Here is a 16,960-nt window from a genome sequence, read left to right on the forward strand (position 1 = left end):
ATGAACGGTGCCCTAAAAGAAAGAAGACAAAGGGGAAAAGTATCCTCATTAGGGAGCTATTGCCACAATTTTAGTATTAGAATGGTAAAATGATCTATCAACCTGATGAACCTAAACACCTCAGGAGATGTAGCAATCAGAAAAATAAAAATAAGAGTTCAAAGATATATATTTTGGGAATGGATTCCATAATAAAAAATAAATATTATAAATGTATTTATTACATCAAGGAAACCTCATTAGCCAATAACATTATTTGCTAATATTTGACCACATTATAATCTTGCTACAGGAATTAAGCTGTCCCTATACTTTTTTTCAGACAGCAGTACTGTATACCAGTAGTACAATACAGGACATACAATAGTACAGTACAGTATAGCTCTCCTCTTTAAGGTAGGGTTAAATATGGTTACAGCCCAACTCCATGAGAAACAAAGCTGTCCTTTTAATTTTCTCTTCAGAATTTGTTTATATAACTGTTCTGTTCATGTAGGACACATTGCCCTCCGTCTTCTGAACTTGACAGGAGAGACATCAATTCCAGTTCTTATGTAAGTTAGAATTTTTATTTAATCACCTATTGAGTGACTGACCTATAAAGATGAAGCATTTTTATAAAACTAAGAATGGAAAGTGATTAAAGGAAGGAATGCCTCCACCAATATCCTGCTTTGAGTGTCCCATTATTGGAGTTCCAAATGGTGACAACCAGATCTAGCACTTTCTGCCCCAAAACATCCTGCTTAGTCAGCTGACTTCTGGCTTTTAGAAGTTGGTAACAACTTTAGAATGGCAGTTGGGTTGTTGAACAGAGATGGGGGGTGGATCTTTATCTGATTTGGTTATTTTATGGATCTTGGCTGACTGATATTGTATTTTTTTATATTGTATTATACATATTTTAGAAATAAAAAATAATAAAGCAAATATTATAAGTTTTATTAAATAGCATGCAAAACAAGGGTCTTTTGCATAAATTTACAGAAACCTCTTATTTCACTATTATTCAGTACTATATTGCTTACCTATTTACTCAACAAAACATCAAATACATGTCTGAAAGAAACTAACAGCACGCACATACCCATTTCACACATGCAGTAGGCAATTCAGAATCTGATGATCTCTTACCTGGTTAATTACATATACACCATAATCAAGCTGTTGTCTTTGAAGGATTGGATGGAGATAATACAGCCAGTATTTTAAGTGTTCATCTCGATTCCTGAATGGGATGATAACTGCTACTTTCTGAAGTGCTTTGCAGTCCTTTGGGGTATAGCGGCCTCCATTCCTGACTTCTGGATTGTTGTCCTCCACATTCTTCAAATTTATGGACTGTGAAAACTCCACAAGCAATGGACCAACTGGGAGGAAGAACAACACAAGTAGTATTGAAAACAACTGTGTCAGACTGGTGGTGCTGGAACACTCCCCTAAGAACAGTGGTGGGAGCCAAGAATTTCGTTACAGATACATTTATGAAGGGCATTGTATGTGGAGCTTTAATTTGATGATTCAGAAATAGTACATTGTGGTCACAAAGGTCTCCCGTCTGAGCAATGAGTGGATACGGCCAAAAATTTTACTACAGGTGTTAACACACAGTTGCACCTGACTTTTTTTTTTCAAGAACAAAGCATTTTATTTACATTTCATTCTCCCTTTCTTCATTTTTCTTCCAATTACAGCCCTGGTAAATCTGTAACACTGGCAAGAAATGTTTTACAATCTCTGTTGGATCATACACTGCGTGTAGTTGAGCATCATTACCTGGTTGCCTGTCTGGAAAGGGGCCCAAGATTAAAATGCTTGTCTCTAAAAATCTCCCATCTGTGGGCCAATGATCTAGATGCTCCATTACAGAGTAATTTTCCTGTCAGATCTCATGTGTCTTCCAGGTACACAGGCTGGAATTTCTTATGGATCCTGTCTATCATAAGTAAAGATATTTTGCTTATTTCACATCTGTTTCATCTGTCTTCTTTGGCTGGAAAAGCATTAATAGCCCATCCCTCCAGGTTCTCTTTGGCTATGTGCTGGTGTATGCTCTGGCTGTGGGCTGCTAAGTTTTGGAGGTGCCAAGATAGTGATAAGCCAGATCCAGGTTTGCTTACAAGGAGACTTTATTGAGTACTTACAGCGCACAGGCGTACCCAATGGTTGGATAAGACAGCTTCTCTGAACACAGAGCCATGGGGTAAAGTGGATTTTATACCATACATGTTAGCAGTGAGGCAGCATGACAGCAGCAAGCGTTAATTAGCATTCATCTGCAACTTTCCCAGTATGGGCTAACAGTGCTTGTTCAAAAGGAAAACAATCAGAACTTTCCCAGCACAGACACCTGTAGCTTAGCATAAACATAGCCTCACTTCTCAGGCACATCTTAGGCCCTGATGAGATACTTGCCTTCATTAGCATGGAATGTGCCGAGGCCACACTATCGACCTTTGACTCATCTCACATGCTCAGAGGCCCACTAGCAAGGAAATTGCACTTATAATGAACCTAAAGAGAACACCATGGATCTCTAGGCCCCTCTAAAACTATAGGTGGCTTGGTCACACTCCTGGGGCCAGTACAGCTGTGCACATCCACTCAGAATAATAGAATCATAGGGTTGGAAGGGGCCTACAAGACCACTGAGTCCAACCCCCTGCTCAAAGCAGGAAGCCTGATTCCCAGGCGGTCTCCCATTCAAGTACTAACCAGGGCTGATCCTGCTTAGCTTCTGAGATCAGACGAGATCAAATGTCTGTGTATAGGGCTTCAGTGCTTGGCAGGATTCTTCTTACCACCACCACCACCACCACCACCACCCCTTTCCCCTGATTCTACAGGGATAACAATGGGCCTTTTTTCCTTATGAAATTTGTCATCCTTCTGTCAACTCAGAAGGTCTTGGGTGATCTTTATTATGTGCAAGTAAATTTGGGGGATACATCTTTAAGGTTGGCTAATGAAGGCTATAATGTAGCAAACTGTTTAAATTCTTTTCAGTGTTACTTATCCAACTTCACCCTCATTCCTTATCCATCTTAATAAAGCATCTTAATTTGGAACCTGGAATTTGACTGTATACTTTTGAGCACCCAAGGATTTTCCCCCTGCATGCCAGATTGCTCTTTCATGCTTTGTAGCATAAACAAACTGAACTCACCCAGCGGTGACTGGGGTATTAGCTGGTAGTTTCCCCCTACAAGGTAAAAACCTGCAGATCTTGGAGTTCCCCTCATTTACTTACTGCTGCCACACACACAGAACTAAAGACATATTGCAGGGTGATCTACCCTGCTGCAGTTGGGCACTTCTTCACAGCTCAGTTTACAAAATATATATTTGAGCTTTTTCCGGGGTTTCAAACCTCTCCAACTCCGGTGATCAGTATTAAGATGGTCAACACTTTCTTGGGTTAGTGTTAGAATCAGCCACCGAAGGGCATAGGCTATCATTGTAGCAATATGAATTGCATATTGTAGATATAGCTTCCCACAAACATGCAGTTTCCTTCTAATGTCCATCTGTGTCCATGTTGCACACTTATGAAAGGCTTGAGACCCAGCCTGCATCAGACAACTGCAGCTAACATGTTGTAGAATTCTTCTTACCACTTGACAGGATAATATGGATGATCAAAATATCCTGGATTAAGTGAGCTTTCCGCACGGTGGTCTGGTCATCCATATAGGTTCAGACAAGCAGCTTACCAAGTAGTGACACATACACCATGGTGAGCTACCACTTGGAATATGGCAATCTGTTTTCAGCCAATTTTGTTCCTTCTACTGATGCATGAGGTTTGGCCATTCTTGGGCACCAACTATTGGGTAGGTTGGATTTATACTGCAAGGCTTTAAAAAAGATATCTTGGGAAGACTTAGATAAGGGGCTTTGGGTCAAAGGGGAAAATCACATCAACTGGGACAGATTGAAAGATGAAACCAGCACAGTGGCTTAATTTTTCAGGGAATACTTTAGTCCCTTGTGGAACACTTAACTAGTATGCCTCAGCACACAATTTGGGAAGCACTACCACAAGTGGTAAGCTTATCAGGTTCCAGGAATTATTTACAGGTCAGACAATAGCACTAGGTCAATATTATCCCCATATTACAGATTACGGTATTGAGGCAAAGAGAATAACGATTTGCTTAAAGCCATCTCGTATGTCTGTGGCAATGGATAAAGTCTAAATTCAAGACTCGCAGCTCACACTTAGCCATGATGCTACCAACTCATTTGTTTTTTCTAAATTTATCCCATCTCCCACAGACATCTCTCTTCTTTGTCCCTAATCTCCATTTGTGATATTCCATGAATTATTTAGATAACAAAATCTAATCTGCAAAGGGGCTTCTGGATATAGCAAATCCTACATCAAGCAAAGGGGACTAGCCCACAGAAGACAATCATATTTTTCAACTTCTCCTGCCTTTCAAAACACCAAAGTTTTAGCCTAAACAAATGCAGTTGATGCTTTAGGGCAGAAGTGGAAGGCAGAGGAAAAGCAAATTCCAAAGAGGCTATAGCAGGGGTGGGCAATTTGCAGCCCTCCAGATGTTTTGGCCTACAACTCCTATGAGCCCTAGCCAGCATAGCCAGTGGTGAGGAATGATGGAAGTCGTAGACCAAAACATCTAGAGGGCCACAAGTTGCCCACCCCTGCCAAAGAATCACTGAAATCAATAAGAAATGTCTCACTTACTACAACGAGCACAAGGTAAGCCTGCAAATTATCTTGAGCAGGTCTGGGCATCATACCCAGCTATCATTAATCTCTATCAAGGCATCAGGCCACCAAGGTTTCATATGTTGCATTAGAAGCACATCTGAATAGGTGTTACTCACAGTTAACACGGTTAGAGATCACTGCACATTTAGAGATCAGACCCACATTTAAGGGTTGCAAAGGGAAGGATCAGAATGCAACAGGGTAAGGGCAGAAGCAGCTGACCCTGTGACACAATTCCTTAGCCATGGTTATAAGTACCACACCTGCACCAGCCCTTCATATTCCACAAGCCTCAGTCAGTCTTGTAAATAGCCACTCACGGAGAGTCTGTCTCTTCCCAAAGATCAGTCAGAGAAGCTTTTCGAAATCAGAATTTGGGTCATTCTCCTCCTCCCCCCACCACTCCCTTTAGAGGCTGATGTGCCACAAATGACTAATGCAGATAAGTATGGGCAGATGGGCTAGCAACTGTATTTAGGATCACATTTACAATGGTGATTCTAATAGTCAAAGCAAATCAGTAGTTTTCAGTCCAGTGCATACTGCGAAGAACATGAGGCAGCCTTCTTGCTGAAGCTAAGGAGGTTTGGTCAGTGCCTGTCTGGAAGGTCTGTATGTTGCCTTGCGTTCCTTCATGGAACAAAGGTGGGGGATGTTAATGTAATAAATATATGAATAAAAGTAATCTTGGTATGATAACTTGTCCTGTCTACCACAAACCTCAATCAAGCAACCAGCCCACAGCTGTTTTTAACATAAGGTGGGAATTTATTACAATCGTTCTTAAACCATCCTGATAACTGCCAGTTCTAGATTTTGATTTTGCTTGTTTTGTTTTTTAAAAAAATCTGTAGGTACTAACCACATGCAAAACAAAACCTCTTTTCGGTTTAGATCACCCACTGAAACTGTGAACCTCATAAAACTCCTGCATCAGAATTCTGAAGCGAAATGAATCACCTGCACTACAGCTGCCAACACATTTGCCAAGTTTCAAACTCTCTAACACACATATACAAAATCCAATAGGCTTTAAAATAGCATTAGCACCCCAGGATACTTGGAACAGACTCATGTAGGCACCAGAAAGTCTGAGAATGAGCAACAGTTATCCTTCTTATGGAAAATTAGACATGGTGGGGGTAGATTTTTGTTTAAACACGGATTTGCCCCAACAATCATGTAGAAATGGCAGTGGGAGAGAGACGTGCTTTGCAGACTTCTAGTCTGAACTACTGCATTGCATTCTATGACCTGGTTTGCACCATCACTGCAGCTTAAACAAACCATGGTGGCTTGTTTAAGCTGCGGCTCCTGACAGGCACCATTTGCCTAATTAACCACCCAGGCACGGCTTGTCGTGTCATCCGTATGCAGGCAGCATGGCTTGTTGGAAGGGAAAACGACCCTTAAATAATCCCTGGGCTGTTGTTTAAGCCATGGTGATTGTGCGAACCAGGTCTATGTGTGGTAGATACATGTTTAAATATATTGATGTGAGCCTCCATCACATCTAATGAGGACTTTAAGGGACAGCATGTAACCATGCAGTCGGCTAAAGCAGGAATCCCCAAACTATGCTGCAAGAAATAAAAATAATAATCAAAAGGTTCCCATGGGCTCAAAGCACCCTTACACAGACAAGACTGCCACCATCTCTGCATGTTCTATTGCCCTGGTGTTGCCTCCTTCCAACTGGACTCCACTAGGGGTGGGAGGCAATTCTGTCACATCACTGCTTTGGGTACAATTTGATTGTTCAAGTACTCTATTTAGACACACAGCCAAACTGGGCCCCCTAAGAGGACAGTACACAGAAACATAGTTAAGATCAAGGTTCAGTAAGTTTTGATACTTACTTTGCAGCAGGCATAAAGAACTTGAATATGAACTTGGCATGGTCAATACTACGCCCTGGCCTCTGGCCTTTTTCTTGCTGTGACTTTCTTCCACATCTGCCCTCCCATGCCTGTATTTTACTAGATCATTTCCAAAGCTATTATTAAATGTACACAGGATAGGATTAAAATTGCCATTTTAACATTATGTTTATTAGATAAAGGCCCCTGTAAGGGGGGCGTGGGGCAGGGCAGGAAAAGACAGAGAAAACCTATCATGTTACGGGGGGTGTCAGGATGTGACACTGGCATTTACAGCAAAAGGTATACATATACTTATCATTATTAATAATATTTGCATTAGACTTTTATGAGAGTTATCTTTGCCTCCTTATTGTCTCTTTAGAATTGGGTGTCGTGTTTGAGAATACAGTCTGGCTATGTATTAATTACACATAATCAATAATTTCATTCTCCAGATGAAGCACAGAAACAGCATTACATTCCGGAGCTGTCGTCAGATAACTTACTATTCTTCACTATTATAATTTGTTCAAAGGTGATATTGATGGACTGAATCCATTGTTGTATAAGTGTATTTACTGTTGTTAACCACTATCATCAGGAGACATTTTTAAATTGTAATTATACTTGCAGAGTAGACATAAATTACTTATGTTTACTATCATTATTATTGTTAGTTAAAAAGACACATTTTTTAATTGTACTCATTTCTGTATGGTAGACGTAACACCATTCTGCATTCCTGAAGATAGCTAATTGCATATTATCATTTGAGACTCTGACTAGATTCGGACGATCGTGAGGGTAAAAGAAGCCATCGTGGCTTCTCCCTCCACCCCTGCGCATGACTGGCATTTGCATAATTACCTGTGATGCAGTGGGGGTTGACCTGGTGTTTGCTGCAAGGCAAGGTGGCTTCATACGTATCCTACAACTCACACCATGCAGTGGGGGTTGTGGGGTGGGTACGAAGCCACCCCTGCTGAGTGCTGGGTTCAGATGACATGGCAACCCCACTGCATTGTGGGTAATTATGTAAATGCCAGCAGGCACGGGGAGAAGCCAGGACAGCTTCTTCTACCCCCGCATTTTTAATTGTATTGGATGCTACCACACTGGGTTGTACTTTCAAAACATGAATGGTCCTATGTCAGCTTGAGACCTTGTGCTTTCACTTCCCAAGCAAGTTTAGTTTGGTGTACATGTACCTACATTTTTAGTATATAAAACATATTCTTTTCCTGAGTTTCATCTGCTTTTTGCTACAATTGTGGGTCCACTGATTCATTTGGTGGTACTCATATGTATGTCCCACTGAGTTCATTGGGATTGCCCCCAGGTAAGTGGAATGTAGCCTAATTGGCTTTTCAGTTCCCAATCCTGATTACCTGGCAGAGCAAGGTTTTAGTGGTTCGACCAGTAAAATATTGGCTTGTTGGTAAACTTAGATGGGTCTTATGACAGACTTTCAGCAATTGCATGATCTATGTTCTGTATAAATCAATAAGGACGTTCTGCCAAGAACAAAATATAAATTCACTTTACCCAAATATAGTACAGAACTCTCACTGACTACATTATGAATCATAGTAATTAATGGCTGAGGTTCATAGAACATGCACTAAAAGACTGTTCAATTTGCAACATCAAGCGCTCAGGCATTAACAAAATATCAGGAAGCAGCTTCCAGATAGGAATATTCTTCTCTTATTCACATGGCTTTTTGTCCACATTCAGTGCTGGAAGAGAACAACTAGGAATGAAAATATCTATATAATAATTAATTAGAATCATTAGCCCAGCCTATTCAAGAGCCTGTGGCAGGTTACACTTCTTTAGCATGCATACAACATACATAACAGCTTGGCTGGGGGTGATGGGATAGTCCAACATATTTGGAGGGTATTGGGTTGGGGAAGGCTGATATACAAGAATAGAAAACTCCCCCAACCCCCAAATCTAAGGTAAAAATGCCCACATCACCTTCTTATGCCTGTTACTAATAACCAACAGAAAGAAACAGCTCTCACAAATCCTTCCAGATGTTATTTGGGCTCTGTGAATTTGGCAAGGTGTTGGATGTCTCTCTCTTATCTCTGAAGGTGGGGTTCCTTGATAGCTCTTCTGATGGATTTTACTGGTACTTATCTCCACAGTTTTATTTTTGTTTGTTACATCACAGTTTCATTCCAACTGTTTTATTATTGGCCTCCAGTGGTTGTTTTATTATTTTGTTATATGTCAGTTTGAATAATCCTTTTAGGAAAGTGCTTCTAAGTATATATAAATATATAAGCAAGCAGGTCAACTGTTGTAGGCAGTTGTGGTGGTAGCCACAAAGAACTGCCTTACACCTGGGGCAGATGTAACATCCCTAACCTCCTAACAATGGTTAGGAAATTGGTCTCACAATCTCCCACCTTCTCCTCTTTTCCCATGAAAGTTTTCCACTCCCTTCACTGTTTGCTTTAACCATGCCAGAGAATTATGTCTGAACTGGCACTAATCATGTTTATGATTAGCTATCCAACAGGGAGTCCATTGCTTCTCTCATGTCCTCGCCAAATGTTAATTTCTGAAGCTGTAATAAGAGAGTGTCTCAAGTTTGCACATCTCATCCTGCTATCCCTAGGTAGAAAGTAATATCTGCAACTGAGATCTGCCTGAACCTGTTACCTGTAGCATTTGCTGAAGTGGACAGTGTCCACAAAAGCTTATGCCATAGTAAATGTGATAGTCTTCAAGGTGCCTCAAGACTTTGTTGTTTTATCTGTAGTACAGATAGTGGTTCAGGTCCAGTCATTGTCATACTTAAAGTAGACCCATTGAAATTACTGGGACAAGTTAGTCCAACTGATTTCAATGGATCTATTCTCTAAGTATGGCTAACACTGGAGCCAAACACACTTGGCACAGACAGAAATAGATTCAGAGAGATCTAAAGGAGGCTCTCCATTCTTATATTAGGTTTACAAATGAAAATCTGACTGGGGGGTTATCCCCATGGGGGATTTGCTGTGAGTTTGCTGCGTTTGGAGGTCGTTCAGGGCACATGATTTTATGGCCATCCTGCAGCTACCTCAGAGATTTGCGCCAGAAAAAACGTTTTTTCTGAGACTACTTTTAGTCTGATTGTTTCCTTAATTTGACTTGTCTGTGCTTCTGTTGTGGTGTGCATCAGCCCTCTGCATTTACTCCAGCATAACAGCTCTACCCAGGGGTGTGTCTTTCACTTGTGACCTCACTGACCCCAATGTTTCCCCGCCTATGTTTCCCCGATGTTTCTGCTATTTTGCAGCTAGCCGTTCAGGAGTTCTGAGCTATCTCATGGTATTTACTTCACCTTGCCTACCACTAAAGTCTGGTGGCCATCCCCACAAAGTATAGGTGTGCTCCACCAGGCAGCCTCTAACATTTTAAAAAAGTAAGGAGTAAAAGCAAAACATCAAAATACCACATTAGAGGTACATCATGAAGCTGAAGTAAGCACTCCAGTTTCACCAACCACAGCCACCTGTGGATTATAAAGTGTATCGGATCTTGGACATTTAAAATTGTTACTACGGGAGCACGCTAAAGCATATTTATTGGGCAAGCTAGTACAGAGAGTTTCAGTTTATGCTAATAAAAGTGCCTTGAGGGAGTGAAGACTCACAGTGCCCCCAAGGGCTGCTCTAGGGAAGAGAACTATGGCCAGATCACAGTTCCCAAAGTAGTTCCTGCAGGACTCTGCAACTGGGCATTTAAAAAGCTATTTGAAATAGCACATTTGTAGAGGAATACATATACTTGCTATAGCGCTACAGCAAAATTACACACCACCAGGGGGATACTGAATAGTGCTGATCACAGTTGTGGCTAAGCAAAAGCATGCTTTAGGTGCACCTTCTAAAGTACTTTGAAAGGCACAAACACAACTACAGAGGCAGGGCAAAGCCCCCCAGAAAGGAACTACTCCACCCGATGGTTCCACCACCCCAAGTTAAATTAAAACAAGGTATTGTGCATTTAGTCCTGTTGTTATTGTGCTATTGCGGTTTTAGAGGGAAAATAATAAGTGGGGGGAGTTGGGCATAGGTTGGGGAGGTAGGGGGCGCTAACACACACACTGGCCAGAGAAAGCAGAAAGGGCAGAACAAGGTGAGAGTGGGAGGGGGGGAACAGGCTCTCTAAACGATGACGTGGATGAGACGCCACCCGGTAGCCACACAAAGAATTTGTGGTAAACTGCCATGTGACCTGCCCAGAGCCCTAGGCTATCTTTGGTATAATCCAGATTTTCAAGCCCATGCGTCTCCAGACAGAGCAGATATGACTTCAGTAAAAAGCACAGCAAAGTGGAGAGCAAACTAAACCCATTGCCATGAAGATTCCCCCTGGGTTTTTCCATTTTCCAAGAAGACATGGAACATGTCAATTTTAGGGCTTCCCCCTCCCCCACAATTTCATACCTAATTGATAAAACAGAGTCTCTCATTTTACATAGCCATAATTTAGCTGTTTACATAGAGCAGTACTTATATCAGAGAAAGGCTGGCCTTATTCTGGAACATTATCTGACCTCCTTGGACTCCATTCTACACTGAAGCTGTTTCAGGCCTGCATTAAAGAGTGTCACCTTTACTACAGAATCATCATGTCATTAAACAAGTCACACTGCACAGTGGGACGACTGATTTCCAATTAAAAGGTCATGGTAATCAAATATACGTATCTCAAGGGGACTTGTTCTTTTAAAAGCAAACCTAGTTGACCCAGTGGGGGGGCAGGGGAGCCTTTTGCCTACATGGCCTGTTCACATAGCTATTCTCTGGAGAAAAGAAAGGAAAGGAAAATTCACCCTGAATAATTCAAGACCCTTATTTAATTCTTCTGGCAACGTTAGCCACTGTTTTAATTGAAACTCTCCTCTCAATTTCTTGCAAAATAAATTCAATTAAACGCCACACATTGCAAAATATTTGTCATCAACTCCACCTTCCTGCTCCTCTAAGGGTAAAAATAAAGGTCCCAGCCCCACATTTGTCAAGATAATGGGAAAAGGGGGGTGCAGGCACGTACAGGAGAAGGTCAGCTGGAGAAGGGGCACTTCAGCTCTTCTGGACCTGCCGTTTCTCTCCGTCATATTCATCTCCCCATGCCACTTAGGCTGTTTCCCCCAAGCTAGGTTCACCTCCTGTTTTGGAGTCCCAGGCAGGGCATTTGCAGGACAGAATGGCGGGCAAAGGAAGGATTAAGTTTCCCTCCTCCTGCTGATTCTCCCTTTCAAATGGCAAGAAGCCCCACTACTGTTACAAGGAGAAATGTGGGGTCAGGGACTTTCCCTCTAGTCAGATGCTAAGACAAGTACATAAATATAAGCAAAAAGAACAAAGAGTCTTGTGGCACCTCAAAGGCTAACAAATTTATGGTGGCGGAAGCTTTCATGACCCACTTCATCAGATGCATGAGGTGTTATAGAAAGTTTTAGACTTTTATACATATGGTGGGGAGAGGAGGAGAAATTGTACACAGTGAGGTCAAAAGGAAATTCAGTGCAGAAAGTACTGATGGTGGCAGACACATTATTAACAGAGGTCTGCTACTGATCTGATCTGATTGTTATCTGTTGCCGACAACAAACATGCCGGCACTAGGTAAGCCAATTAACACGTGTAGCATGATAAAAATCCATTATCCCAATTCAAGCCTCTAGTGATAGAATCCATCAACAGGTTTAATCCTAACTCAGCCGTCTCTCTCTCTCTCTCTAATCTCCAATCTCACAATGGGCACTTTAAGGTCTGTGATAGGTGTCCTGGGAGGCCAATGTGCTCGCCAGCAAAGCAGTTCAGGAGGAGAACAAAGATAAACTCACAGAAGTGAGGAACATTACAGAAGCAATGCCTAAAGGCCACATTCACACAAACGTCATTCACACACTGCACAGGAAAACACTTGCCTGTATAAGAAAGCAGGACTGAGGAGTAACCACTCACTGGCATAATTCTGGGGATGTGCATTTAGGCCTCATTAAATTAAAATCAATGGGAGGCCCTACCAATTTTATACATGTTGGTCATAATCCAGCAAACTAGCACCACGTGAGCAAGCGGGGCACTCGGTAAGCTGATTAAACATATCCATCAGAGCCAGAGCATCATTTGCCATAACCAGGACCTGAAATTCCCATGCACATTCAGCATGACAGATCTCAGTTACTACGAGGAAGCGAGTCCTAGTGAAATCAACAGTTCTTCCATGTGTTGTGCTAATGATAATGTAAACATCTTTAGAATCAAAAGATTAAGCATTTATTGTTTTCTGGAGTAACTTGGACTTGCTCCACACCATCCACGTTTGTTCACAAGAGGTATATAACTGCAATGTAGCTGACTCAGATCAATATAACTTTGTAGCTGACTGAGATCAGAGTAAAACGTCTTGGAAAAACTGGTTTGACCACACCACCTACACAAGTATCACTGTTGCACACATGCACCAATCTTACTCCCACATTAACTTTGGCAGTGAAGTGCTTCTCTTCCATATTTTTCAAACACCATCCACTTTAAATGGGATTCAGCTACTGCTATTCCTTGATTTCCCCCATGCGGTGATTATTACCTCATATTCCTTGGTGCTATGTAAGGGATTGTGGAGGTTGTAAAATTCGAAAGGGGCTCTTCCAAACTATTTCTGATCAGGGGTGTGTTTCCACCAGCGATTTACTCCAGGCTGGCTGTGTTTTGAGGTCACACAGTTTACATGACATCGTGGCCATGCAGCAGGTGTCCCAGAGTTTATCGTGGAAAAAACGGTTCTTCTGAGACTGATTATAGTCTGACTTTTCCTCTATACTTCAGCTCGGTTACAGTCCTGTCGGGGTGTGTTCCATCACCCACACTTGCATCGGTATCATAGTCCTGTCCATGGGGGCATGTTGCCCTGCCTATGGGGTGTCGCTCACCTGCCTGTGACCTCAGTGACCCAACCCTTTCCCTCCCTGTTTTCCAGAAGTTTCAATGCTGTTTTGGAGCAAGATGCCGAGGGACCAACTTTAAAAAAACATTGAAAATAAGCGCAAGATCACTAGTGCGTATACGCGTGCTATCGTGGGCAAGCAAGTGCTCCCACTACAGCCTGAAAATAAGTTTTATCTCAGGTCGCTTCCCCAGAACAACATGTGGGGAGGATCCATGGCTAATATTCCTTTGTGTCCTTCGGTCCCCTTTCACAAGCTTCATAGTTCAGCTTTCATATTACACGCTAAGGCGCTATCTCATTATAACACCATTGTGCAGATCTTCCATCACTACACATACCCTCCATGTCAGTATCTCGCTATCACTCTATCACGAAATAGCGCTAACACGCATTGGTGCTATCATGCAATAACACATTAGTTCAGGGGCGCCTGCTGACTCCTGTTGTAGTCAATGGGGCTTGTTCCAGAAAATGCACGAACATGCATTTGCGCTATTGCACTACAGCACATTTATTCAGGGGTGCCTGCTAATGTGGTAGCCTGGTATTTAGAGGGAAAGGGGGAAAAAATGGACAGAATGGGGCATTGGTCTGGAAAGCCTACTCAGAAGTAACTCCTGTTGTGGTCAATGAGGCTTGTTCCCAAGATTGCCATTAAGGAGAGTAGAGCCTGGAGGGGGGAGCCTCTCCTATTTGTTGAGCAGCTCCTGCCAGTCTGATGACGTTCACTTCCAATCCCCCCACCCCACCTGGAAGTATGTTTCTGTCAGCGACTTATAATGGTGTGGTGCAGTCCTTCGTGGACCCCTGCATGGAGCCATGCCAATTCCATGAAAACTCTGGTATTCCTTCGCTTGCTTCACTCATTTTCATGGAAACACAGACCAGGAGAATCAGAATCACCCACAACTTTGTGCTGTTTTCCCCAGGGGGAACTACTGCTAAATTTTCCAGTGACTGCTTAGCTCCAAATTAAGCACCAATAGCGAAGAGAGACTCCAGCGTCATTTATGAAATTTCCCGTGGTAATTCCAGCGGTGAATTTTTAGTTTGTAGTAATCTGTAGTTTTACGGTGCTCTTTACAAAGGGAAAGCTATAAATTGACCATAATATTTAAAAGAGGAAGGGGAAAGAGACAGGGACACACACACATGGACCCACACATGGACACATGGACACACACACAGAAGCTGGTTGATTTTATCTAAAAGCTGATCCACAATTCAAAGCATGAAAGTGTTATGGGTTTTACAGACTAACAAAGCCAAACTAAAATGACACAGGAAAAAGCTTTGCTGGAATTTCCTCCATTTCCAGAACAACTCAGGTCATTGAATGGGGCCGCCTACAAAGTGTGTCGCACATCAAAGTGAGAGTAAAGTTGTGACAAAGGAGGGATGAGTAGTTGTTAATATAGGACAAGTGTAACAAAAGAGCAGTGAGGGCTAAAACAGATTTTTAAGAATTGGAGCATGTTTTATGGGTGGTCTTGGTCCCAATAGATAATGATGGGTATACTACAGGATTTAAAATTGAAACTAGAGTTCACCATGATCAAGCTCTGGTGCTCATTTTCAGCACAAGGGTAAACAAGTGAAGGAATAAAAGAGGATAGTGCTTCTGAGCATGTGCAGAGTGCTCTCTCCATATCATGGAGCAATCATTAGCACTTCCTCTCCATCTGGAAATAGGAAAACAGATGCAGTGTGGTGTAGTGGCGAGAGTGTTGGACTAGGAGCTGGGAGATCTGGGTTCTAGTCCCCACTCGGCCATGGAAGCTCACTGGGTGACTTTGGGCCAGTCACAGACTCTCAGCCCAACCCACCTCACAGAGTTGTTGTTGTGAGGATAAAATGGAGAGGAGGAGGATAATGTAAGCCGCCTTGGGTTCCTTGCAAGGGAAAAAAGGCGGGGTATAAATGCAATAAATAAATAAAATAAATAAATTCAGCCATTAAATGCTGATGAAGAAAATCAGAGACACAACACAGCATCCTTAAAGGTTCACAGCTATTCTCAATTTACGTAAGTTCTTTTTAGGGGAGGGACACAATGCCTTTGATCAGACAATCATATCTCAGCTTAATAAACAGAGATATGAATGAGCCTTTTGACACCATCCCCAACCTAGTGCCCTAAAGATGTGTCAGGATGGCTAATTTTCCTTTCTTCCTTCCAGCATGGCCAATGGTCAGAGATAGTGAGAGTTGCAGTCCAAAACATCTGGAAGGCACCAAGTTGGGAAAGGCTTTTGTCTGCATCAAGAAACTATGGTTGTCAGCTCTGGAACGGGCCAAGATATTAAGGACTTTCTGCCTTCAAACTTCAGAAACGATGCTATTTGTTCCAAAGCTATTAATCATAGTTTTGCGCTTCTGATAACAACAGGAAGTTTTAGTTAAATAGAAGACTTTCTTGTTTGTTTGCTTCTACCATGAAGGGAGGAATGAAGGGGCTGTGTGTGGGGCCAAATGGCTCACTGATGGTCATCCAAACTCTCCCACAGAAATGACTAGTTACAGCACAGGTGAACAGCTTATAAGCAGGTGTAAGTCCCAGCACCTCATTTCATAAATTAAGTGTTATGAATATATTGGGATAATCTTGAACTATTTAAAGATCTGAAGCCTTTTAATTCCATCCAGTTTCTTCATTCACAAATTTTCTAACAAAAAATTAAATGAAGAACTGTTCACATAAACTAAACCTTGGCAGCTTTATAGTCAGTTGCTCTTAACACAAACAATAACTCTGGCTGTGTTCACAGACTAGCATTTGTTTGCTTGTTCAAAGAGAGATAGCATTCAGTTTTCAAGTTTTTTAGGAAAAATCTAGTAAAGATCACTTTTGAAAAAGATATTGCATTTGCCATCACAGTTTGGCTGTACCATTAGTTTTTACATTATATATATATATCTTTGCAATTTTTCCTTAAGAAACAAGATATACAGTCAGGGCCAGAAACATTGGAGCAAGGATAACTGTTTTGGCAGTTGGCCTTTGTACACCACCACATTGAAGTTGAAAGGAAACACACCCAGATGGGAGCGAAGTCAGGACTTTCAGCTGTAATTCAAGGGGTTTGACAAAAGTGGGGCACTAACCATTCAGGAAGGATGGCCAGTGGCATACCCCCCCCCATCGTTGGGGGCTCATAAGTAATGGAACGAATGGCTGACAAGCAGCTGCATGGCCAGGTGTGGCCTGTTTCCTGGGTACCCCATGACCAAGCAGGCAGATAAAAGGCCTGGAAGTGGTTCTGACTGGGTTACATTTGCATTTGGTAGCTGTTCACTGCAACTCCCAACATGAGGTCCAAAGAGGTGTCCATGTGAGTGAAGGAGGCCATCATTAGGCTGAGGAAACAACATAAACGCATCAGAGAGATAGCAA

The 16,960-nt window shown here is 42.1% G+C and overlaps 1 protein-coding gene across 3 annotated transcripts in view; it reads right to left on the reverse strand.

Annotated features, from left to right (window-relative positions):
* B4GALT1 (beta-1,4-galactosyltransferase 1) overlaps positions 1–16,960 on the reverse strand; it is a 76,350-nt gene that overhangs the window by 38,044 nt on the left and 21,346 nt on the right. For all 3 annotated transcript variants that reach the window (XM_084835020.1, XM_084835019.1, XM_084835021.1), the window contains exon 2: positions 1,135–1,370. In XM_084835020.1, coding sequence (XP_084691146.1) covers positions 1,135–1,370 — 236 coding nt within the window. The remainder of the gene's footprint in view (positions 1–1,134; positions 1,371–16,960) is intronic.

Source organism: Heloderma suspectum, chromosome 2 (genome assembly GCF_057233095.1).
Source record: "Heloderma suspectum isolate Gila_16-S chromosome 2, 16-S_ref, whole genome shotgun sequence".
Lineage (NCBI taxonomy): Eukaryota > Metazoa > Chordata > Lepidosauria > Squamata > Helodermatidae > Heloderma > Heloderma suspectum.